Here is a 25186-nt window from a genome sequence, read left to right on the forward strand (position 1 = left end):
GATGATAGATAGATAGATAGATAGAACAGCCTTGGTTGACTGTGAATTTTGGGATGGATTTCAAGCTTACAAGGAACTGATACTGATAATATATGCAGATGTCTGGAAATATATTGCATCAATGCCATTTATTAAGTTCTTCGCCATCTATTTCCAAGCACATAATTGTTTCTCGTTTGCATAGGTCTCTACACGGCAATGATATTTCTGTTGTACCTGAAGGTGCTTTTAATGATCTTTCAGCGTTATCCCATCTGTAAGTATCCTGTCCATAAGTTAATATTTGCATTCATGTGCTGATTGGGCAGTTCACCGTTAGAGAGACTAACAGCCTCATCCTAAACATTTGTATAGACTAGTTCAGGGAAGCACAGGCTGTCATGTACCTGGGATATACACAGATAACACTTTTAGCAGTGCACTTATACAGTGGTTGGATGCGCTTATTGTAAGAATGTATTTGCTGGTGTGATTGACTGGAAGGATACATAAGCAATGGAAGATGGGTTGTAGGTAAACATATGTCTACCTTCTGTTCTTTTACCGTTTTAATGAACTTCAATATTCTTGCAGCTATGTATATATAGTCCATAAACAAATATTTATATTACTTTCCTAGCCAGGGAATTCATGTTTTGGGGTGCACAAAAAACCATGTAAAAATTGGCAGTGAAATGAATGAGCATCTCAATGTTTCCCCAGCCTGCCACAACAACTTAGTGAATGTCGTGTTGCATGTGTCAAGCCTTGTATATTATGCTGATAAGGGGAAACTATTGCTAAATTCTTTATTGCTTCCTTTGCCTTCTTGCAAAATATGTTTTGTTTATTCACTGATTACACCTTAAAGCCTGCACTGTTGCAAGCATTGATCTGGGCCTCTTCTTTCAGTGTTAACAGATTGTTACTGGGCTTGGAGTATAAATGTTTGGGTTGAAAACCTCCCCACCCCCATGAGTAGGAGTCTTGATTATTTTCAGTTAGCGGCTCTCTGTGATGACACTAGGTCACATCCACACTATACGTTTAAAGCACCTTTATACCACTTTAACCATCATGGCTTCCCGCAAAGAATCCTAGAAACTGTGGTTTGTTAAGGGTGCTGAAAGTTAAAATAAATAAGTGGAAAGCATTTGTTTGCAATACAGAGGAAACTTGCAAACACAAGAGACGCTAAGCAGCCCCTCTCAGTTGCCGATTACCGTATTTTTCACCCTATAGGACGCACTTTTTCCCCTCCAAAAATGAAGGGGAAATCTGTGTGTGTCCTATGGGGCGAATGCAGGCTTTCGCTGAAGCCTGGAGAGCGAGAGGGGTCGGTGCGCACCGACCCCTCTCGCTCTCCAGGCTTCAGGAAGCTATCAGAAAGCCTGGGGAGCCCGCAGGAGTTCCCGCAGGGCTCCCTAGGCTGCGGATAGCAGCCTGCCGCCCGGCGCGAGGGACGCCCTGAAGCAGAGCGCCCCGCGCACCGGGCAGACATCTGCAGTGTGGGGAGCCCTGCGGGAGTTCCCGCAGGGCTCCCCACGCTGCGAATAGCAGCCTGCTGCACGGAGCGCGGGGCACGCTGAACCAGAGCGCCCTGCGCTTCGGGCAGACATCGGCCAGCCCCACAAGCTCGGGGGACAGTGGGGAGGCGCAGCGCCGCCATCCCGCTGTTCCCCGACCTAGTTTTGGGGGGAACTAAAGGGAAAATTGTTTTCCTTTATTTCCCCCCCAAAAAACTAGGTGCGTCCTAAGGGACGGAGCGTCCTATGGGACGAAAAATACGGTATATCTTGCAGATGCCCCCTTCCTTCACATTAGTATTGTGAGAAAAACTTGGAGCCCCATGTTTGCCTTTTAATGTTTAGTTCCACCTTTCACAGTTAACCATTTGGTGATGAATTGTTTATAATGGGTTTATAATTTTATAATAGGGATGTGGGTGGCACTGTGGGTTAAACCACAGAGCCTAGGACTTGCCGATCAGAAGGTCGGCGGTTCGAATACCCATGACGGGGTGAGCTCCCGTTGCTCGGTCCCTGCTCCTGCCAACCTAGCAGTTTGAAAGCACGTCAAAGTGCAAGTAGATAAATAGGTACCGCTCCAGCAGGAAGGTAAAAAGCGTTTCCGTGTGTTGCTCTGGTTCGCCAGAAGCGGCTTAGTCATGCTGGCCACATGACCCGGAAGTTGTATGCCGGCTCCCTCGGCCAATAAAGCGAGATGAGCGCCACAACCCCAGAGTCGGCCACGACTGGACCTAATGGTCAGGGTCCCTTTACCTTTTTAATTTTATAATGCATTTCTTCCCAATGTTTCCCTTCAGAGCCATTGTGAAGCTGAAGCTTCATGCTCTCTTTTCTGTAACTTTTTAGTAAGTTGATTCAGCAACATACGGAGTATTTTCCACTATGTTTTCATGATAAGAAAAGCTCTGTGAGAGAGATCATGTGAAATGGTGTTGTTGTTGTTTTGGTTCTGCAGTGCAATTGGAGCAAATCCACTTCACTGTGACTGTAATATGCAGTGGCTGTCTGATTGGGTAAAGTCGGAATACAAAGAGCCAGGCATAGCCCGTTGTGCTGGACCTGGGGAAATGGCTGACAAGCTGCTTCTCACCACTCCATCTAAAAAATTCACCTGCCAAGGTATGTTCCCCCTCGCCAAAATGCTTATATTTCAGCATCCTAGAATAGAAAAATAATTGCCTTCAATATAATATGCTCTCAGTTTCATATAACCATAAGAGAGACATTTCCTGCTCTTATCCAGTGTGTTAAAAATATTCCATGCCATGGAACACATTTGAAAAATTATTGCTGTCATTCTCCCTGAATGACTTAGGACCATTTCATCTATAACGGGGATGCAAATCTGGGTTTGCCAATGTGTACACTCAGCAAAAAGCTGCAGTCAATCACAGTTATCTGTTGAGTGTACCTGGATTACACATTTTTGTTTACAAATGTTTGTTTATAGCATTATAGAATACAATAAGAACGTAATGTGTCCAGTAGTACTTTCAAGATGTCTGGAGAGTCACCATTCTGAAGGTTGTCTCAGTCATATTGGTTTCATTTTTGCTTGTTTAAAAACCCTTAGAAGCCATTGTCTAATAGAATCACTGTCTTTAGGAAAATAAAACTTTTAATAGTCTGATGTAGTGCAACATGTTTCTTGCTATGATTACAAGTGCTAGAACTTATTGGGGTACGGGGGAAACTATTTCTTCTTTTGGCTTGCGTACAAGTCCAGTACAGTGGTACCTTGGGTTACATATGCTTCAGGTTACAGACTCTGCTAACCCAGAAATAGTACCTCGGGTTAAGAACTTTGCTTCAGGATGAGAACAGAAATCGTGCTCCGGTGGCACGGTGGCAGCAGGAGGCCCCATTAGCTAAAGTGGTGCTTCAGGTTAAGAACAGTTTCAGGTGAAGAACGGACCTCCGGAACGAATTAAGTACTTAACCCGAGGTACCACTGTATTAACAATGAGAAAACTTGTGCTCAAAGATAGCAATGTACAGCAATGTAGAATTAAAAATAAAATAACCAATGTAAAGAACATTTGCTAAATTCCCTTCTGAATTATGTAGTTCTACTTTCTACTTACATTAGAAATAGTATTAGCAAAGAGCTTATTTCCATGGATAATGTCCCCTAGAGCATTCGCCCTATTCCCATATACATTATTCCTCTAGGGGTGTCGCATCTAATAGATTTTCCATGTTTTACTTTTGGCACTTCACAATCCACACCCTGCTTCTAGAGATACCAGGGCCTTGTGGTTTTCTGATACCAGGTAAGACTGTAAAGTGCCCTGGATTGAATTTCTGTTTAAGCCAGGACCTTCGGACCTTCCCTACATGTTTCTCAAGCAAACATTTTCCCCAAAGACGTGCATGTTGTCCGTTTCTTCCCACTTTGCTTGGATGACATTTGTGAGTGATTCCTTTTTACGTGCTATGGCATAATGACATTCTGGCATCCTAAACAACCTTTTGGTCTTTTAAATCATGATGATGATTTATTAATCATAGAATCGTAAAGTTGGAAGGGACCCAGGGTCATCTAGTCCAACCACCTGCAATGCAGGAATCTCAGCTAAAGCATCCATGACAGATGGCCATCCAACCTCTGTTTAATTTATATGCCGTCCATCTGACTAGGTTGCCCCAACCACTCTGGGCAGCTTCCAACAAATTATAAAACCACAGTAAAACATCAAACATTTAAAACTTCCCTATACAGGACTGCTTTAAGATGTCTTCTAAAAGTCAGATAGTTGTTTCTTTCCTTGACTTTTTTTTGGGGGGGGGATATTGCAGATATTAATATTGCACAGTTTGAAGTGACTGGAAGCAAAAAGAACTGATTCCTTTTGGAATAAATCATTGTCCAGGCCCATAATAATACTGTTCAAAGTTTCCTGGCCAAACTTTTCAAAAACAGAATATAAGCATTAAAGATATAATCAAAATATCCATACGATGTATTGTGCTGTTCAGCACAGGCCCAGAATCTTAGAAAATGTGAAATAATTCAAACAGACCTAGAAACAGACCTAGAAGCCTTAGGCTGTTTCTCTCCCTTCAGGAGAGCTCCATTTTCATCCTCACCCCATGGAGTTTGAGAGACAAGGACTAAAGGCAATTCTCTAACAAAGTGAAGATTTGCAATTCAATACCTTCATCACATGATCAAATGCTCACTCTGGGCACAGAGTAAAACACAATCAACAGTTATTCATTAACCCAGAGTCCTTTAGAAAACAACTGTAGAAAACCCCCAATGTTAAACCTTTTCACCAATATATATTTAGGCATTCTCATTTCAGTGTCAGTTAAGCCATTATACTTCCGCAAGTTTTATATACCGTGTTAGAATTGTAATTGTTACCATCTTGTTGTATCCTTCAATATCCTCTGTGAGCGTCAGTATTGATATTGACAAGCCTTCCCATTCCTTGACTTCTGTTTTCTGATCTTCTGATTTCTTGGTATCTTCCTCTACTGCGCCTACCCTTAAATATGGTTATTGCCTTGATATCGTCTTCCTTCTGTTGAGTCCTCCATCTTCTGATGTTTCTTCTTCTTCATTTGTGGCAATAAGGACTAGAGCCTGGATCAAAAAACCTACCAGGTTCAAAAACTGAACTCCTGTAGTGGAAGGGTGGATGCTTGTAGCAAATGAAGTCACACGATCTCCTTCCTTTGAGTGGGAAGACCCACATAATTTGGGCTTCTGGAGGTAATAGAACCAAAAAGACTAGTAGCCCTTGATAGCCTTGTCCTCCACAAGTCCAGCCTCAGTGAACCATTTTGTGCATTGTGCAGCTTTTTCTTGGTAAGGTTGCTCAGCTAGCAACTGAGTGTAGCCTGGGCATCACATAAAGGCTACATGTCCACAGCCAGCGTATGGCATAAATGTATTGAATGATTGGCTAGTATAGCTCTAGCCAGACACCCCTAGGTGAAAAGGTATTTGATAACAAATATGACAGGCTTGTGTCTGACTGTGAATTTGTGTTCCCTTGAAGGTCCTGTGGATGTCAGTATTCTGGCCAAATGTAGTCCCTGCTTATCAAACCCATGCAAAAATGATGGAACTTGTAATAACGACCCTGTCGATTTCTACAGATGCTCCTGTCCCTATGGCTTCAAGGTATGGAGAACATATGAAGGTCATTTTTTATTTTATTAGATTGGGAACCCATCTTCCAGGCTAAGCCATGCCATTGGTCCATGTAGCCTAGTACTTTGGGATCACAGGTTGAACTTCCATCCTATAGGCCAAGTACATGCTCTGCCATTGGGTTTTGAAGAGGGAGAAGCAAGACTAACAGCAGGGTGGAGAAATGTATAAGGTAAAGGGCCCCTGGACAGTTAAGTCCAGTCAAAGGGGACTATGGGGTTGTGGTGCTCATCTCGCTTTCAGACCAAGGGAGCCAGCGTTTGTCCACAGACAGCTTTCCAGGTCATGTGGCCAGCATGACTAAACTGCTACTGGCACATGGAGGACCATGACGAGTGCCAGAGCACATAGAAACACTGTTTACCTACCCACCGCAGTAGTACCTCTTTATTTACTTGCACTGGTGTGCTTTCAAACTGCTAGGTTGGCAGAAACTGGGACAGAGCAACGGGAGTTCACCCCATTGCGTGGATTCGAACAGCCAACATTCTGATTGGCAAGCTGTATATAACTGTGTTATTTTAAAAGAATAAACCAATTTGCCTTCTCTCTGTGCAATCTCACAACTTTGCGGTTTTATTTCTAGGGCCAGGACTGTGATGTTCCAATTCATGCCTGCATTAGCAACCCTTGTAAACAAGGAGGGACTTGTCACTTAAAAGAAGGAGAAAAGGATGGATTTTGGTACGTTTTTATCTGGAAACACAGAAGAGAAGCCTGTTGCTTTTGAAAGACCAGACTAGCCGAACCCAAGCACTCCCACACAAAAGTCTATGTGTGCTATTAGTAATCTTTGATCCCACAAAGTAATGAGAAGTGAGGACTATTAATAAGCACAAAAGCACAAACCCACAGTGGTGGTTCTTCTAAGGCTTCAGGAAACAAAGTAACATCAATGAGCTTAATGTTCCCTGTTAAGTTTTTCTTTTAAATACGTTGTTATTAGTCAAGGCATAACAGGGCAAGACAACATGGTGTTGACTCTATTATGCTAATTAATTGCTAGCTAGATCCCTGCTGGAAAGACTCTCAATTCAGCTGTTGTTCTGTGCATTATATCAACAGACAGCCTGTAAATGATCAGATGTAAATCCCAGTGAAACAGAAAATTAATGATTCATTGCCAAATCAGCACGCCAGTGGATAAACATGCTGTGAGCATTTTTAATCTAGAGTTATTTAATCACACACTACAATTACCCGAGATGTATTCCATGAATTATGAAATAGAGTTCTTTAATAAATGGATCCAATAATTTCAAATAAGAATGCTGATCCATTCTTCTATCTAGTTAAAAACCTTCTTGATTCCTGCTTTTCATTAAGAAATTATCTTTAATTTTACATCTAAATTTTGGCCAAAGGTTAGAGTGCTTTCTGTTTGAAATTAATCTGATGCATTTTAATACCATGGTAAATTAACATTTAATCACAGCTTCAAAGGACTAAAATGAGCAAGAAGCGCTTCAGAACACGTTAGTTTGGTGAGACTTACGCAGGGAAAGTTAGTAAATGTATCCAGAGTATTAGCTTACCATATTGTTCACCATGAATGCATTTTGTCACCAGCACCCAATACAAACCAGGAGTAAATAAATTTAAATACAATTTATTCCCCAAAGAAGCTAAATTCCTTAAGTAGTGAGGTTTCAGCTCCCCTCTCTCTGTGCGTTTATATATATTCATTCCATAACATGCTACCATGTTTGAAATACATACGCACATGAATAAAGTACCAGTTCAGAACCAATTCTAGTATTGCTTCTGCAATAAATGAAACAAAACTTCCATTTAACTTAGTGTTCCCTAGTTACCTTCACTTCACCTTGCCGACGAAGACATCACCTTGCCAACAAAGGTCCATATAGTTAAAGCTATGGTTTTCCCAGTAGTGATTTATAGAAGTGAGAGCTGGACCATAAAGAAGGCTGATCGCTGGAGAATTGATGCTTTTGAATTGTGGTGCTGGAGGAGACTCTTGAGAGTCCCATGGACTGTAAGAAGATCAAACCTATCCATTCTGAAGGAAATCAGGCCTGAGTGCTCACTGGAAGGACAGATCCTGAAGCTGAGGCTCCAATACTTTGGCCACCTCATGAGAAGAGAAGACTCCCTGGAAAAGACCATGATGTTGGGAGAGATGGGGAGCACAAGGAGAAGTTGACTACAGAGGACGAGATGGTTGGACAGTGTTCTCGAAGCTACTAACATGAGTTTGACCAAACTGTGGGAGGCAGTGGAAGACAGGAGTGCCTGGCATGCTCTGGTCCATGGGGTCATGAAGAGTCAGACACGACTTAACGACTAAACAACAGCAAAGTTACCTTCCAATTTTCAGAAATTCCCCAGTTTTCACTATATACTTTGTGCTATGTTTTATGTTTGACAAATTTCTGGCATGGGTTCGTCAGCTCCAAAACAGGTCAGTGGTATAAAAAGCAGCATAAATGATGCTGAGAAGACATCAAAGGGCAATAAGAAGTACAGTTTAGATTCTCACGGCGTGAATACAGAATCTTTTTATTTATGTAAGAACGTATCTGTCCTGGGGGATTAGGTCAAAGGTCCATTAGCTCAGCATCGTCTTCTCACATAAACACTTGTCTGAAAAGGTTTCTCATTTACAGGTGTGCCTGTGCAGATGGATTTGAAGGTGAAAACTGTGAAGTGAACGTCGATGATTGTGAAGATAATGATTGTGAAAATAACTCAACCTGTGTTGATGGAATTAACAACTACACTTGCCTCTGTCCTCCGGAGTACACAGGTAGGAAAAGGGGAAATGATACTCTTAACAGCATTTAGCATGCTAATGCGTTTGAATCACTTTTATTCTAGTTTGCTTGACTTTGCAATACCTTTTAGGAGTCTGTTCATTTAGCCTTTTGTTTAGCTGCTCTTTGCATTCTTACAAGCATCGCTTGATAACGGAAAATGTAGAGCCTGGAAAAGCGAAAAACTGAAATAAGGAACATTCCATTTTTCATTATTCCCTGATTGAACACACTGCAATTGATACTGCACTAAAATTGCTAAATACTGTAATTATGTCCCAGAAATTATTGGAATCCAGAAGAACCATTTTTCTGTATTCTGTCTGTCGCATAACTGCACCTCCATAGTTTTCCTTTCAGCCATGCAATTCTCTTTCACCAAACTGCAAATGCTTTTTGAAACTATTATGATAGATAATATTTATTTGCCTTTCTAAGAATACACACACACACACACACATCCGGGCTATATCTTCCTGATTTAACCCAGCAAACTATTGGTCCAACCTAACTAAACCATATTATATTAATTTATCAAGGCTGTAGAAGTCCAATTTGAAACAGGAATCATTTAGAAATGAATTCTCAGGTCTTGAACTAATTTTGCCCCCTGTGTGTGGGTACACATATACCCCCCTTCACATGTATATATTAAAAATAATAATTATGTACTAGATTGTGTGCTTGTGTATTGGGGGGGGGCTATGAAAAGAGGCAAATGTCATTTTTCATTTCAATATGCACCGTACTTGACATTGATTGAAATAGCAAAGCATGGATAACTAGGTCAGTACTGAAACAAAGTCTGTCATTTTCTCAATAAGCATGACTGCCGGAGATCAGTTTTCTCATGCGTAGTAAGAACGTTCTGGTATTTTATGTGAGTGGCAGATTAACCACATCTGCACAGGTCACAATAGCTAGAAAAGGCTCCAAGTCTATAGAGTCTTCATAGAAGGAAGATTTGAGAAAGCGTTGGTAATGTTTTAATTGCCCTGTCCTTCAGTAGTTCCAGGGTGGATCCTGATTTCATGGCTGGGCTCAGACACTCCTAAGTGTGTCCACCTGAACATGCTTAGGTGCTCCTCCAGTTTCCTTGCTTTCAATGCAACAAGGTTTGGGCAGCTCTCATGGGATGGTGACATTTGGGATAGGACCTGCACACTCACTCACTTGTAACCCTACTACAGTCGCCACAAACATGTTGCTTGAATGCCAAAATAGGATTATATAGTATCGTGAAGCAGAAGTAGCTAGCCACAGCTCTGAAAGGCATGGATTATTGTTGTTATTATTATTTATGCTACTGATAAGAAGGGAGAGATGATAAAATCAGTACTGAACCACAAAGGTCTCTTGACTAGAAATTCACCTGAATTGCCAGCTCACATAAAAATGGGTTATACAAACTGATATTTGGGCTTGTTTTTGCTGACGTACTTTCAGCGGCTGAGAGCAAAAATGTTTTAAAGATTCAAACCAAAGGTCAGTTTTCAATTACAGCGTTTCACAGATTTCAGAGACATGGATAATCTGGTTAGTTTTATATTGAAATGAAGCACTGAGGTTTTGCTTGTCATGGTGATTTAAAAGTGGATTTTGTGTTTGTTTTAGTGACTTCTCTTTTTTTGAGTTTCTTTCTGTATATACAATATATGGAAAATCAATGAGGCATGAGGAATGGAAATATATATTTTTTAAAATCAGTAATTAGTCAAAATGGAAGGATTTGTAACTCAGCAATATATGAAGTTATTAAACTGCTTGCTTAGCATAAGTGAGATCTAGTTTCTGAGATCTAGTTTGCGTAGAAGATTGTTAGGTCTAGGGCCTTATCTCTGGTCATTATGGGCGTAGCCAGGATTTGGGGGGGGGCAGAACCGAAGTGGTTGGTCAGTTAGTTAAATATTTCTTTTTTTTTTAATTGATCAGGGGAGCAAGCTGCCTCCCATTGCCCCCCTCCCCCGCAGCTATGCCCATGCTGGTCATTTCTCTTTTCTGCTAGAATTTTCCTTTCAATAGTGTCTGCAAGGCAGGCAGAATCCTAGGAATTAATTCCTGGTCTTCATCCGCACATACACTCTCAGCTCAGAGCATCAAAGCAAACTGATGTTTCACCTAGTTAGGTAAAGGTAAAGCGACCCCTGACCATTACGTCCAGTCGTGACCGACTCTGGGCTTGTAGCGCTCATCTCGCTTAATTGGCCAAGGGAGCCGGCGTACAGCTTCCGGGTCACGTGGCCAGCATGACCAAGCCACTTCTGGCGAACCAGAGCAGTGCACGGAAACGCCGTTTACCTTCCCGCCGGAGCGGTACCTATTTATCTACTTGCACTTTGACGTGCTTTCGAACTGCTAGGTTGGCAGGAGCAGGGACTGAGCAACGGGAGCTCACCCCGTCGCGGGGATTTGAACCGCCAACCTTCTGATCGGCAAGCCCTAGGCTCTGTGGTTTAACCCACAGCGCCACCCGCGTCCCTTTCACCTAGTTAGGCTGCTGGTTATTGACTTAGATATCTTTTTTCCTCTTTAATGTTGTCATTTGTTTCATTTCAGAGATAGGGGTCAGATTTTCAATTGGACATTTATTTATTTTTATTTAAAATATTTTTTTATACCTTATTTGAAATAAAAATTATCAAAATGGTATACAAAGGCTAAAACATCAAATAAAGGCAAAAACCCACCAGACATATAAACATAAAAGCAACTATGGTTATATATCACCTGAAAGGGCAAAACAGAAAAATTTTAACAAAGAGGGAATCATTCAAATCTCACATAGACCGGGGTTTCAACATTCTGGGGCTGCAGCAGAAAAGGCCTTGCTTCTTGTGGAAGATAATCCAGCCCTCACATGTGATGCAGCCTTTAACAGGGTCTCATTAAGACTTCTTAGTGGGAAGGGAACTCATATGGGAGAAGGTGTCCTCTGGGATAATAAAATAAATTCTGAGCCCAGAAATGTATTAGTTGCCAGTGTAGCTGTTTCGAAATAGGTACAGGTGACAGCCATTTTGCATGGGTGTTCCGTTCCCAGCCCCCACATGCATTGACGAAGCACCCCCCCACACACACACACTCTGTTCCGCCCGTATCCTTCCCTCTTCTGGGTCCAAACGGATCCACACATCGGCGATTGCACATCCTTTGGATGTGCCTAAAATGTTAATCGCTGACAAAAATGGTTTGAGCTAATCAGTAACTGAACTGTTGCATTTTTCAGCAGCTGAAGTGTCTGAATTATCTTAAAGGGCAGCTCAATGTATACTGCATCACTGTAACTCAGTATGGAGGCAAGCAAAACAGAAATAAAAGTGGCCAGATCTCTTGTCTTCTAGTAGCAAGTGCAGGTGCTATGTGAGCCAATGTCAGTCTGGGCATATACCATATTTTTTGCTCCATAAGATGCACTTTTTTCCTCCTAAAAAGTAAGGGGAAATGTTTGTGTGTCTTATGGAGCAAATGCGTGGTCCCTGGAGCTGAATTGCCCTGGGGCAAAAAGCAGATCGTGTTCTCTTTTTTTTAGAAAGAGGGAAGGGGGTGTTGAAACAAAGCCGCTGAGCAGCTGATCAGCAAGCGATCGGGAGGGACATAAGGGACTCTAGAGACAAAGGAGGCTGCCTGGGAGGGGAGAGGTAAAAGCACATGGATACTCAGGAATTTTGCATTGGGTCACGCCAAATTCACCATCAGATCACACAGCATGTCCATGGCTACAGCCTGCACCAAAAAAATCATGCATTCACTGTTTCGTGGGGCCACAGTGGCGCAAAAACGTGGTTACAAAGCATGGATCCACATGGATTCTCAGGATTTTTGCATTGGGCTACCCCAAACTCACCGTCAAATCACATATCATATCTGTGGCCACAGCATGAACCACAAAAATCATACATCCACTGTTTCGTTCAGAATATTTTTTTTCTTGTTTTCCTCCTCTAAAAACTAGGTGCGTCTTATTGTCAGGTGCATCTCATGGAGCAAAAAATACGGTACCTGCAAACCTGGACCTCCAGGAGCAGTGCTAGCTCCATTTTGTTAGAGTGTGATCCCATATAGAATAAGTGTTCCCCAACCATGATGGTCAAGGGTCTGGAAACCAAGCCTTATGAGGAGCGGTTGAAGGAGCTGGGTATGTTTAGCCTGGAAAAGAGGGGACTGAGAGGAGATATGATAGTCGTCTTCAAATATCTAAAGGGCTGTCACATGGAAGATAGAGCAAACTTTTTTTTTTTCTGCTCTGAAGAGTAAGATCCAAACCAATGGCTTAAAGTTACAAGAAAGGAAATTCTGACTAAACATGTTTAGAACCATGGGTTGTTGTTTTTTTACATTTCCTGTGTTTTAAAAGCTGCACTTTCTCTTCTCTTAATAGATTCAGGATTACCTACTTCTCTTTTAAACCTGTGTAACAGAGACTCTTAGCATTCTGCACCACAAACCATAGCTGGAAATAAAGTGCATATAGGCTGCGACTTTAGGGACCTAGCAAGTGAGGCTGGAAGCACCTGATGCTATTGTGTGGCCGAATCTGAGCATGTGTGAATCTAGTCAGAACCTTCATTGGAGCTCCACATGGGATGGGATATTAGTGTAACAAATAAACATTTAAACAAATTATTAGCGGATCCTTGTATCCCTATTTTAGCTGGCTAGATTTGGCAGGCTCCAGTTTTGTTTGTGGAAAACACCAGTGCCCTCTAGAGGGGAATGTACAAAGCTTTGACAAAACATTCCAAATGAAACATCAAATAAAATGTTATGTGTGTCCTAAAGGGTTAAAAAACACAACACACACCCCAAAAAACCCCTCATCTTTAACTAGCAGATGGTGTAGGATGGAGAAGTATAGTTCACCTTTGTTTCCAACAGCTATTTCATTGCTGTGAAGAATAATACTAGAGACAATATCAAGTGACAGCAGTGAAGCCATATATATATATATGATGAGAACAGGTGAAACCTTTGGAAATGAAACATTTGAAAACCTTTGTAACATTATTTACACTTTAAACTCTTGTCTGGCTTTCTTCATGTATTCACATTTGTTCTCCGCAATCTTTTGAATGTTGGGATCATTAAGTGTGCATTCTGTAGAATAGATTATCTAGTCATTTTTCTTGCTGCTCATTATCATCTGCCATTAAGATCATATGTATCTTTGGTCAAGCAAAGCTCTTTCTATGCTGGTAGTGGCACATACCTCTTTTGTGTGTTTTGTTGTGTAGCTGATAAAAATGAAAAGCTGTCTTCACTTTTGCTACATCAATTTAGCTTTTCCGCTGCTGTTAGTTGTGCATTATTTTATTTGTGCTATGCTGTTTCAGTACAATGTAAAAGTCTCTTTGTCTCTTCTGTCTTTGTTACCACAAGCTGCTAATCTGAATGAAGTGGAAAAAGGTTAGTTGCCTTTTAAGCCTATTTCATTACCTTGGTTTCTCTTTTCACTTTTACTTCAGTTTCCTTATATGGGTTTCAGCTACTGAAACAGCCATCAAAAGATATTTCTGAGTTTATTAATATTTCATCATTCATAGGCTTCTAATATCAAGAGAAGTAGGGGGGGCTTTTTTGTGTGTCTAAATTTCACTTTAGTTTCCTCTACTGAAACAATTTCTAGGACTTTTCACAAGTTTGACCAAAAGGCTGTTTTCTGTCCGAGAATGCGTAGCGAGTGAGTGCGTACATGTTTCCTTTCTTAAGTAATGTATTAACGGATTGTTAAACTACCCAGCCAGGGATAATATTCCCTGATAAAAGAAAATGTGATTGATAAAAGTTTTAAGGAACTCCCTATCTCTCTCAGTCTCAGTACTACAACTTGATTGTGGAGATCAGCCTTTTAGATCATTTAGGAAATAAACTTGACTTGATTTGATATGCAGAAATAATTCCTACCTTACAGGCATGTTGTAAAGATTACTGATATAACATATGGGAAATCTTTAGTTCTCTTAAAGTGCCATATAAATGCTACATATTGTATCAGATATCATTTATTATGTGTTGTCTAACCTCTGGCTATCTTTAATAAACTAATATATGAATATTTACATACTGTCTTCTTAGGGCAAGGTAGATTTCATTAATATAGGAGTTAAAATGTAAAAAAAAACCCCACATATTTAAGTACTGTGTAAGAGGTTACAGCAGTCATTTTAGGGAGATTACCACGTCCCCATGGCAATTCCCACAAGAGCAATTCGGATTACTCATCAGATTGCCATTTCCATGTTGTCTGGATTCAACTTGCTGGTTTAATATCACCCTTTTGCCCACATCTTCCAGTTGCCGATTTCGGGCCAAGGAAAGATTGACGCTTTAAAAACATGTAGATCAGGGTGTTCATTAATGACACCGGTCTCCAAAGTTCAAATTGATATCTTCTGGCAGATTCATTCTCCTTTCCACACTCTTTTCTCGCACACTCCTATCTGCGTGTGTAAGGAGTGGAGATAGATTACTGAAAATTGTCTTTCTTCCAAACCACTGCAAGCTGGCTGGGCTGCTGTGAGCAGTGTAACAAAACACAATTCCCATGAATTTGTTTTTGCTTCACTGATCTATCTGCCTATACCAAGGCAAAACCACACTCATGCTGCTGCTGCCTAAAATGTAATTTAGAGGACCACAGACAAGATTTCAGGAGCTGCTTTAAGTGCTTCAAAGACCTTCTGTGCGTGTTCTTACTTACCCCGCTTTGAACAGCAGACATGTCACACCAGAAGCTCAAGATGAAACTCCCTCATTTTCAAAATAGGATGAGAACTGTTTAGAGACACCCACAGTGTCCTTAACAATAGTGTTTGTGATAATGCAGAAGATTGCAATTAGAAGAGTTAATTGGTTTTTGGGATGTATGAAATCTTATTTTTAATTTTTTTTTGGGGGGGGTCAAAGTTTACTCCAGTGGAAATATACTCAAGAATGATTGGTTCATTGTAACCATGTAGAGCAATATACCTTAAGTGTAGTCATAAGGTAAAGGTAAAGGGACCCCTGACCATTAGGTCCAGTCGTGACCGACTCTGGGGTTGCGGTGCTCATCTCGCTTCATTGGCCGACGGAGCTGGCGTACAGCTTCCGGGTCATGTGGCCAGCATGACTAAGCCGCTTCTGGCGAACCAGAGCAGTGCATGGAAACGACGTTTACCTTCCCGCCGGAGCGGTACCTATTTATCTACTTGCACTTTGACGTGCTTTCGAACTGCTAGGTTGGCAGGAGCAGGGACCGAGCAACGGGAGCTCACCCCGTTGTGGGGATTCGAACTGCCGACCTTCTGATCAGCAAGTCCTAGGCTCTGTGGTTTAACCCACAGCGCCACCCGTGTCCCAAGTGTAGTCATAGTGGCTGCATATGGCTATCAGGTGGACACCAAGGCATAAAGATTGGAGTTGGAAAGGCATTTTGGAAGAAAAAATAGCAGCAAAGAGGAAGGAACAATGAAAGATGATTATAAGAAGTATAAGTAAGATGGAACAGAAACCATTGATTGCAGAGTATGCTTGCCCAGGCCCTTGGAGGCAATAGTTGAGGGCCAGAGGCAAATGTTCATTTCTTACTCATTACTAACCCTTACCTTTCCCCCCCCCCTGTACAAGTCAGTAGTTTGGCCGAAAGGGAGAAGCAAAAGCAGTGGAGGGAACTGTTGATAGACCATATCTTGGTTGCACAAAGAGCAGATTAAGACCCACTGAAAGAGCCATGGCCATAGCCTAATTTATGCTTCACCTTTGTATCATGGAAACTGCTTCCCCCATGGCTGCTTACTATGGTCATATGTATCTTGGGAAAGCGTATGTGGAGCCAATATTAACATTTCTACCTAACTAAGCATCATGCCCCCTTGTAGTTAGAAATTAGTCTGTTGCTGGTTGCACAATAAATGCATGTGAGAGTTGCATGACACCGGTGTGGTATGGGAACAAGCTATGGAGAAGAACTAAGCACAGGGTGAATGGTCTGTGTGAGCTCCCATGAAGTCTGCCCAAAGAAGAGAAGACAAATCTTTATAAAAAGCTTGGAACTTTTCATAGAGTCCAATTTCCATATATTCAATTTTTCAAGGATATTGGTTGGGGAAACATCTTTGTCTCATTAAAATGTTCTTGCTGCTCCCTTTGTTAAACCGTCTTAAAACCTCAGCTGTGTTATAATATAATGATATTTTAGTCAGTTGATTAGTCTGTTAGTAGGATGACCGATCTGCTGTCGTCTCTGCGCTACAGGGAACGTTTATTGTCAAACTGTTAATCAACCTCTTTGGGGCAGTTATGCGTGTCTGCCTGAATTTGCTGGCCTGATTTTTATCGATTGCCCAGAGCAAACCCAACTGTATAAGCAAACGAGTTAAATGGCAGTTTTGCAGACAAAGAGATGTTGCCGAAGAAAAGTCATGAGAAGCGAGATTACAGCGGGAGAAAAAGAGATTATCATTTGCCAAGTATTTTAGCAGCTTATGCGACTGGAGCTGCTTGGCTGTACTAAAAGTTGCTATAGAAATAAATAGTTTTTACACTTTGCTTCCCATGTCCCGTGGTGGTCTCGTAATGGTGATTGGATATACTTTGTTACAGGTGAGCTATGTGAAGAGAAGCTGGATTTCTGTGCCCAAGACCTGAACCCCTGTCAACATGACTCCAAGTGCATCCTAACACCCAAAGGATACAAGTAAGCCCTGTATCTTTATAGTCCACTTTGTTTGTGTTTTTAATCGCTGCTTTGTCCTCCTCAATGGCTGTGGGCTTTGTTTTTCCATGGGGGTGAATTGTGCTGTCATTCCTCATTCACGGGAGTTGTGATCACAGAATAATGGCTCAATAGATTTTCCCTTTGGTTTGCATGGAGCCCTGTGTAATAACATGAAGATTCTCTGTCGAGTGACCAGTTTCCTAGCAGTGTGGATTAAGTACTGACAATGAAGAATTGAGAGTTTTTATGCTCTGTGACAATCCACACAAAATCCTTTTGGTTACTTGGACTAGGAAGTGAATAATTATGCTAAATTAAAGCTGGATTATGAAGCTGTAATTACATGATGGGTTATTAGCAAGACACATTGGAAACCATTATACAATAAGGAGGTTCATCACCAGGAGGGCTAATCTTTAATTAAATGACATCCTTATTATCATTAATTAGTATGCACACTTGAAAAGTGATTTTTAATGGACTTTAGATGAGTAGATTTCAGGAACCTGTTGTTCTGATCTGCACCTGTTTTATGTACTATGTTGTGTTGTGCCAAAACAGCAGTGGGCCCATTGTGAGTTTTCATTCTAAGCACATTTAGACACCAGTTTCCATTCTACAGTGCCAACTTTAGTTTGTTAATTCAAGCATTTGTGTGAACATAACACCCACCAAGTGGAACTGGTATTTTGATCATCATGGTTTGGTCACGTTTATTTGTTCCCTTTCTTTGACCCTTGAGAGGTGGAAGTGGGAAATAAGAAGTCAAGAAACCAGGACAGGCCTGCAAAACTAAGAAACCACCAAGCCAACAAAAGCCCAACAGTCATGTGTGTTAGTTCATATGGGCTTGGCAAGCCTCTTGTTTTAGTTGATTGCTTGGGACTGTAAAAACGAGGAAAATTAGCCATGCATTGTAGTTTGCCAAATGATTGAAAACAGTCTGCATCTGACTTGGTGAGTCGCCAGGTGTGCAGATCTGCACCACTGAGAGAATGGAGGACAGGTGTGTACAAGGTGGTTGCTTTTCTTATGGGGTGGGTAATATTTAGCACAGCTGATAAAACATAGAAGGGTTTTCATTGAAGAGCAGATAAGTCATTCAACATTGTTGAAAGCATATTGGTGACTTATCACGTTGCGATTTTTATTCATGATGAATGCAGCCATAGGTTGTGCCAACCAGTATTAGAAACTGAGATATGAAAGCTAGGAGCTAAATGGCACCTTAATCCTAGGTTATGGGCACAACAACAAAATGTCTAGACACGCTTTTTTATAACATGAATACAAAGCTGAAAATGAATGAACTGCAGCCAAAATATTATGTTCATTTTTCACATAGGCTAGTCCTTCCCCTGCCCACCCCCTAATATTCTTATAGAGGTCTCTTCTCCAGTCTTCAGAGTAGCTGGAAGTGGGGAGGCAGGAAAAGGTCCTCCTTTCCTTCCACTCTGCAGTTTTAATCTGAAATTTTAGCTGCAGTACTGCGCCCAGAGCTCAGAAACTGCTCACGCCAATGAAATTCCCTGTTGCAAAATGCGCCTAGAACAATGGGAGTTTTGAACACTGGTGCCAACACTGAAATGCTTAACTCATGAAGGATCTGTGCCAGACTGCAATTCTAACTCCACTTACCTGGGAATAAAGGTAAAGGGACCCCTGACCATTAGGTCCAGTCGTGACCGACTCTGGGGTTGCGGCGCTCATCACACTTTACTGGCCGAGGGAGCTGGCGTACAGCTTCTGGGTCATGTGGCCAGCATGACTAAGCCGCTTCTGGCGAACCAGAGCAGCGCACGGAAACGCCGTTTACCTTCCCGCCGGAGTGGTACCTATTTATCTACTTGCACTTTGACGTGCTTTCAAACTGCTAGGTTGGCAGCAGCTGGAACTGAACAACGGGAGCTCACCCCGTTGCAGGGATTCGTACCTGGGAATAAGCCCCACTAAATTCAGCTAGACTTATTTCTGAGTGGACATGGTTAGGATTGTGGCCTACGTCACTGAAATGCTGAGCCAATCCTGGCCATTGTAATTCACAAGTAACTTATAACAGCTTCATGTACTACAGTATGTGCTATTTGAGTAGTGTTACAGATGACGAACAAAAAGCAGTATTCCTAAGAATTGATAAATATTGTAAGTCAATTTATCAAACAGGTTCAAATGAAAACTTGCTTTTCCTAGTCATTGTACATTGTTGCTAGGAATTATGTGCAACTGATTAGCCAATATTCACTAGAAATGTAAGGCAAGTAACAAAATTAAGAAATATTCTCTGTTATTTGGGATAACATTAAATATTACTTTAAGAAGAAAATAGCAATTTACTTATAATGACAACTGAACCAGATCCACGCGCATGAATTGTAGTGCCTTTGTAATCTACAAACCATCTTAGCAGAATTATTCAACTGTACAATATAGTTAATTTTAATATTTTTACAACATGTCAAACTTGAGTGGCACTTAGATACACACAGAATCTTATTTTTGACATTTTAAATTAAATAAACTGGGTGAAAAGTATTTTATGAAATGCCTAGGCAATGTTTGGAACGATAGATATTTAGTACTTGGTTTGGTTGTTGGAGTGGTAAAGATATCCTAGGTATTTTTAGATGACCTGTATGAAAATGTTGCCTGCAATGAACACATTTCCAGGCAAAAGCAGGAGCCTTAATGTGTAATCTAGTTCTACATAAGAATGCATGAGCTGTTGCTAAGAGAAGTGCAAAATACTTCTTTTAACCCTTCTACCCCGCCCAGTAATTTAGATTTATTGATAATAGACGTGGATTTCCGACCCAATCTATTATTCCCATTGTTGCAATAAATTAGTGCCAACATCTCTTCTCTTGCTATATTGTTGGATAATGCTTTGAGCCAGCCTAGAATTGACAGATTGATCTTTCGGAAACATAGGTCAGAATGATTTTTATAGTCCCAACTTTTTCTACTCTGACAGCTTTTTGTGGTCTGAAGCGGAAGCCTTTCACATCACCTATTGTAGCCTTATTGGAGTTCACCGATTGGGTCTGCTTTGCTCCCAGACAGGAGGAAGGAAGTCAAATGACACCGGGGGTTGGTTCAGAGAAAGAGTTTATTTCTGCTCTCTGGAACAGCAGAAAGGCACTTGCATGGTCAGTCCACAGCAAGTCCAAAGAAATGAGAAATTTCATGCAGTATATATCTCCTCCAGGCACCCTCTCCCTCCTTCCCCAGGAATCCAACCACATCAGCCTATACACGCAGGTTGACATCACATATGTTCCTGCTCCGGTATTCTTAACCATAAAAGGGTATTCCCTCCTATACTTCTGACCATAAAAAGATATTCCTTCCTGTACTTCTGACCATAAAAGGATCTTCCTGTTCCTACTCTTATCTTGGAGCAAGAGGTCACCATCTCCATGAACACACTTTGGCGCTGTTCCCAGACTAGGTCTGTGCGTTTTTGTGGTCAGGATATAAGATAAGGCACAGACGTGTCTTCCCTGTTCTACTGGTACAGTCAAGGCCATCCTTGCCGTCACAAACTGATAAAGGAGAGGGCTCTGAGCACTTGTCTATACAGCTGGGTTTTTGTTTATACATTGACTCAGAGCTCAAGTTAATGAATTTTAGCTAAGGAAAAATAGGGATTTTGGTGCCTATTTCAAACTGCCTGCACAGTCAGTTTTGGGTTTGGGAAACCCATTCCTTCACTATAACTTGGTACCAGGGATTCAGTCTGGGCGGTGATATTTTTCTAGAAAAGGGGGTTCCAGAACTCACCTTCTCCAAGTGTCAGTCCAAAGGTTGCCACCTTTCATTGCTGCCCTCAGCGCTTGCCTAAACAGGTCTCATCTTCCAAGCAGAAATCTCTTCTAAACATCTCTGAGCCAAGAACGTGGCATAGATCAGCTGAAACTCATGCAGCCACTTGATGCGGTTAAGTTGTTCATAAATTCTATTGGACAGAAGCCAGGTACAGCATCAGAAACATGAGTAAGCTACATCCTGGGAAGGAATTTGACCTGTGCCTTTGGGGGGGGGGGAATGTCTGGAGGATGCAAGCTGTCTGTAGCAGATTTAATTGTTACATCCTATTTATCAGCTGACCAGCAGAATGTGGGGCTCTCCTTTTTAAAAATTCTCCAAAGCTGTGCTGCCTCTGCCTAAGTCAAGCTTCCTCAACCTCAGCCCTCCAGATGTTTTTGGCCTACAACTCCCATGATCCCTAGCTAGCAGGACCAGTGGTCAGGGATGCTGGGAATTGTAGTCTCAAAACATCTGGAGGGCCGAGGTCGAGGAAGCCTGGTCTAAGTCTTTGAGAAAGGTTAGACTTATTATTTGAAAATCCATGAAACTGCTTGGGAAACATCATGTTTCTATGTAACACACCTTCACATGGTTTCTAAAGTAGGTTCCAAGAAATTTGAAAGGGACCCTCATCTCCTAGGGCTCACCTGATTGTTTACATACGGCAGCTCCTATCTGCCGTATTTTTTGCTCTATAAGACTCACTTTTTCCCTCCTAAAAAGTAAGGGGAAATGTGTGTGCATCTTATGGAGCGAATGCAGGCTGCGCACCTATCCCAGAAACCAGAACAGCAAGAGGGATCACTGCTTTCACTGTGTAGCGATCCCTCTTGCTGTTCTGGCTTCTGAGAGTCAGAATATTTTTTTTTCTTGTTTTCCTCCTCCAAAAACTAGGTGCGTCTTGTGGTCTGGTGCATCTTATAGAGCGAAAAATGCGATACTTGATCAACCTTGATCAGCGCATCAGCCCTGCTGCCTAGTGGCCAGGTAGTTGCTGAACTCTTTTCCATCCTTCCAGAGGAAAGGAATAAAAATCTCAGCAGTTTTTCTCCCTAAACATTTTCTGAAGATCCCATAACCTATGACCTTGATAAAATAAACTTGACGTTACTCATTAAAAAGTGGAGTCAAAACTTTGTAGGTAACAGCTAAATCTAGCATCTCATTTTTCATCTTTGTTAGGTGAAAAAAATGCATTTCTATTCATGCTAATTTGACATGAAGTATAATATTAGTTCAGTCGATGTTTCAAGTTAACATGTATAAGCTCTGAACAAAAATATTTGTCTAGATCTCTCCAACTAAGGTTCATGTATTTGCTAATTTTGAAAAAGTATGTGTGTGGCTCTAGCTGCAAAGAGAGCTGTCAGAATGATTCATGAGAGCCCTCAAGATGTACATTCTGAATATTTGATATAATGTCAGATAATCAGACAAAACAGAAAACAAGGCAAAGCTGACAAACATTAAATTGTGGTCTCTCATGCAAAGCAAGGTCTTCAATCAATATACCAGCTTTCACCACCAAGCTCTAAAATACTTTCTTCAAAGTATAGTACAATGCATCTTAAAAACTGAAGATATTTTTTCTTAACAATCATTGTCTTTCCCCCTTCCCACCCTTAAACCTCCAGCTTCCTGCTTAGCAGTTAGGAATTGCAATTATCCATGTATTTTCCACTCTGCAGATGCAACTGCACACCAGGCTATATAGGAGATCACTGTGATGTTGACTATGACGACTGCCAAGACAACAAGTGTAAAAATGGAGCGCAGTGTACTGATGCAGTGAATGGTTATACATGCATATGCCCTGAAGGGTACAGGTAAGGGCAATTCAGAAAAGCATGACAAAATATCTGCTATCACTTCCAAAGAATAACTTGTTGGACATGATTGTGTCTTTGTTTGCATATAGTGGACTCTTCTGTGAGTTTTCACCACCAATGGTCTTGCCTCGCACCAGCCCGTGTGATAATTATGAGTGTCAAAATGGAGCCCAGTGCATCATCAAGGCCAATGAGCCAAACTGCCAGTGTCTGTCAGGTTACCAGGGTGATAAATGCGAAAAGCTGGTCAGCATAAATTTTGTAAATAAAGAATCCTACCTGCAGATCCCTTCAACAAAGATTCACCCCCAGACCAATATCACTCTTCAGGTAAGGCAAGGTGCTATTAAATCCATTATGATCATAAACTTCCTAGCATGGCTGGTGGTGGTGGGAATTATGGGACCCATTCCATGTTTCTGACAACATTTAGGACAGGGGTGGGGAAACTGTGGCTTTCTAGATCTTACAAGACTGTAACTCTCATCATACCTGACGATGGGCTATGACGCATGGGGCTAATTGGAGCTAGAATCCAAAAGCATGTGCCAGGACATGGATTCCTCACCCCTCATTTAAGGCATGTAAAGGTAAAGGTAAAGGACCCCTGACAGTTAAGTCCAGTCGCGAACGACTCTGGGGTTTCGGCACTCATCTTGATTTACTGGCCGAGGGAGCCGACGTTTGTCCGCAGACAGTTTTTCCAGGTCATGTGGCCAGCATGACTAAGCTGCTTCTGGCAAAACCAGAGCAGCGCATGGAAACGTTATTTACCTTCCCACCGGAGTGGTACCTATTTATCTACTTGCACTTTTTGGCGTGCTTTCGAACTGCTAGGTTGGCAGGAGCAGGGACCGAGCAACAGGAGCTCACCCTGTTGCGGGGATTTGAACCGCTGACCTTCCGATCGGCCACCCCTAGGCTCAGTGGTTTAGACCACAGTGCCACCCGCGTCCCTATCATTTGCCGCAATGCTGCATTACCATTGTGGGTTAATGAATCCAAGCCACTGCCTATTCACTGCGTAAGAATGACGGTGATGGGTGGGGGAAGGAACATTTTCGGGAAAGTAGAGACCAGGGCAAAGGGTCTAACCTTTTCCCCATTGATTGTTTCCTCCTTGCGAGAAGCTCTCCAAGCTGTTTTCCCCAGTTGTGTTTGCCACATCAAGTGCAGTTAACCTCCTAGTTTGGGGAGGTTTAGGAGAAAAGCAGCGAGATGCGAGGAAGAGCTATGCTTTTTTAAATGCCATGATTGAATATACCATGAGTCTGTCTCATGACGCCAGTGTGGTGTAGTGGTTAAGAGCGCTAGACTCGTAATCTGGTGAACCGGGTTCTCTTCCCTGCTCCTCCACATGCAGCTGCAGGGTGACCTTGGGCTAGTCACACTTCTCTGAAGTCTCTCAGCCCCACTCACCTCACAGAGTGTTTGTTGTGGGGGAGGAAGAGAAAGGAGAATGTTAGCCGCTTTGAGACTCCTTCGGGTAGTGATAAAGCGGGATATCAGATCCAAACTCTTCTTCTTCTTCTCAATGTGATGCATAAAATGCCTCCCAGCAGAACAGCACTTATGTCTCTGGCTCTCAAATGTTACACAAAACTGCCATTCTAATAATAATTGATTACATTAGTGAAAATAAATGTTTGATTTTGTTACCTGGGCAACCCAATATGATTTTTAAAAATAACACTTTTTTTCCATTTGAAGTAAATTTTTTGAAATGTCTTTCTTTCACGGTCTTCTAATGAAAACTTTGGTTTGCCACAAGATTGCCACAGATGAGGATAGTGGAATCTTACTGTATAAAGGTGACAGAGACCATATAGCTGTGGAACTGTACCGTGGACGAGTGAGGGTCAGTTATGATACAGGATCATACCCAGCCTCTGCCATTTACAGGTTGGTCTATAAATAATAATTTGGTTTTTTAATATAGTCTTCATATCTTTCTAATCTTTGAGGTGCCTGGATTCCCACCCACCCAATAGCTACTGGCACTAGGGCTGGGCGATACTTGGTTTTCAACATCACAGTATATCACCAGCTAAACATCGCGATATACCAATATATCACAATGTCTGAAATAAGGATGGAACTACGTAGAGGTGAACAGGGTAACATCTCGGCAACCGCTGCTACTTAGGGGTTTAAAACTGCTAAATGATGATATTATCAAATCACCTCATGGTCACTTCCATCAGCAGGCAAGCCAAAATGTATCCCAATTAAGACTTTTGGCTTTGGGCTTGGCTACCAAATGGTGGTCATTCAGAACAATCCAGGGTACAGCGATGACTCATAATGAATACAAATAATCTGGGAGAATATTGAACAAAAATTAAAATTTGATGCATGCCATTATATCATAGAATCATAGAACTGTATAGTTGGAAGGGACTAGTCCA

General features: G+C 41.7%; 1 protein-coding gene across 7 annotated transcripts in view; it reads left to right on the plus strand.

The window, feature by feature from the left end:
- SLIT2 (slit guidance ligand 2) overlaps positions 1-25186 on the plus strand; it is a 238150-nt gene that overhangs the window by 198315 nt on the left and 14649 nt on the right. For all 7 annotated transcript variants that reach the window (XM_083630064.1, XM_083630067.1, XM_083630063.1 and 4 more), the window contains 9 exons: positions 185-256; positions 2464-2627; positions 5519-5643; positions 6260-6357; positions 8301-8440; positions 17028-17121; positions 22638-22775; positions 22868-23108; positions 24550-24680. In XM_083630064.1, the coding sequence (XP_083486190.1) occupies positions 185-256; positions 2464-2627; positions 5519-5643; positions 6260-6357; positions 8301-8440; positions 17028-17121; positions 22638-22775; positions 22868-23108; positions 24550-24680 (1203 nt within the window). The remainder of the gene's footprint in view (positions 1-184; positions 257-2463; positions 2628-5518; positions 5644-6259; positions 6358-8300; positions 8441-17027; positions 17122-22637; positions 22776-22867; positions 23109-24549; positions 24681-25186) is intronic.

The sequence above is a fragment of the Podarcis filfolensis genome (assembly GCF_964270895.1).
Source record: "Podarcis filfolensis genome assembly, chromosome: 9".
Taxonomy (NCBI): Eukaryota; Metazoa; Chordata; class Lepidosauria; order Squamata; family Lacertidae; genus Podarcis; species Podarcis filfolensis.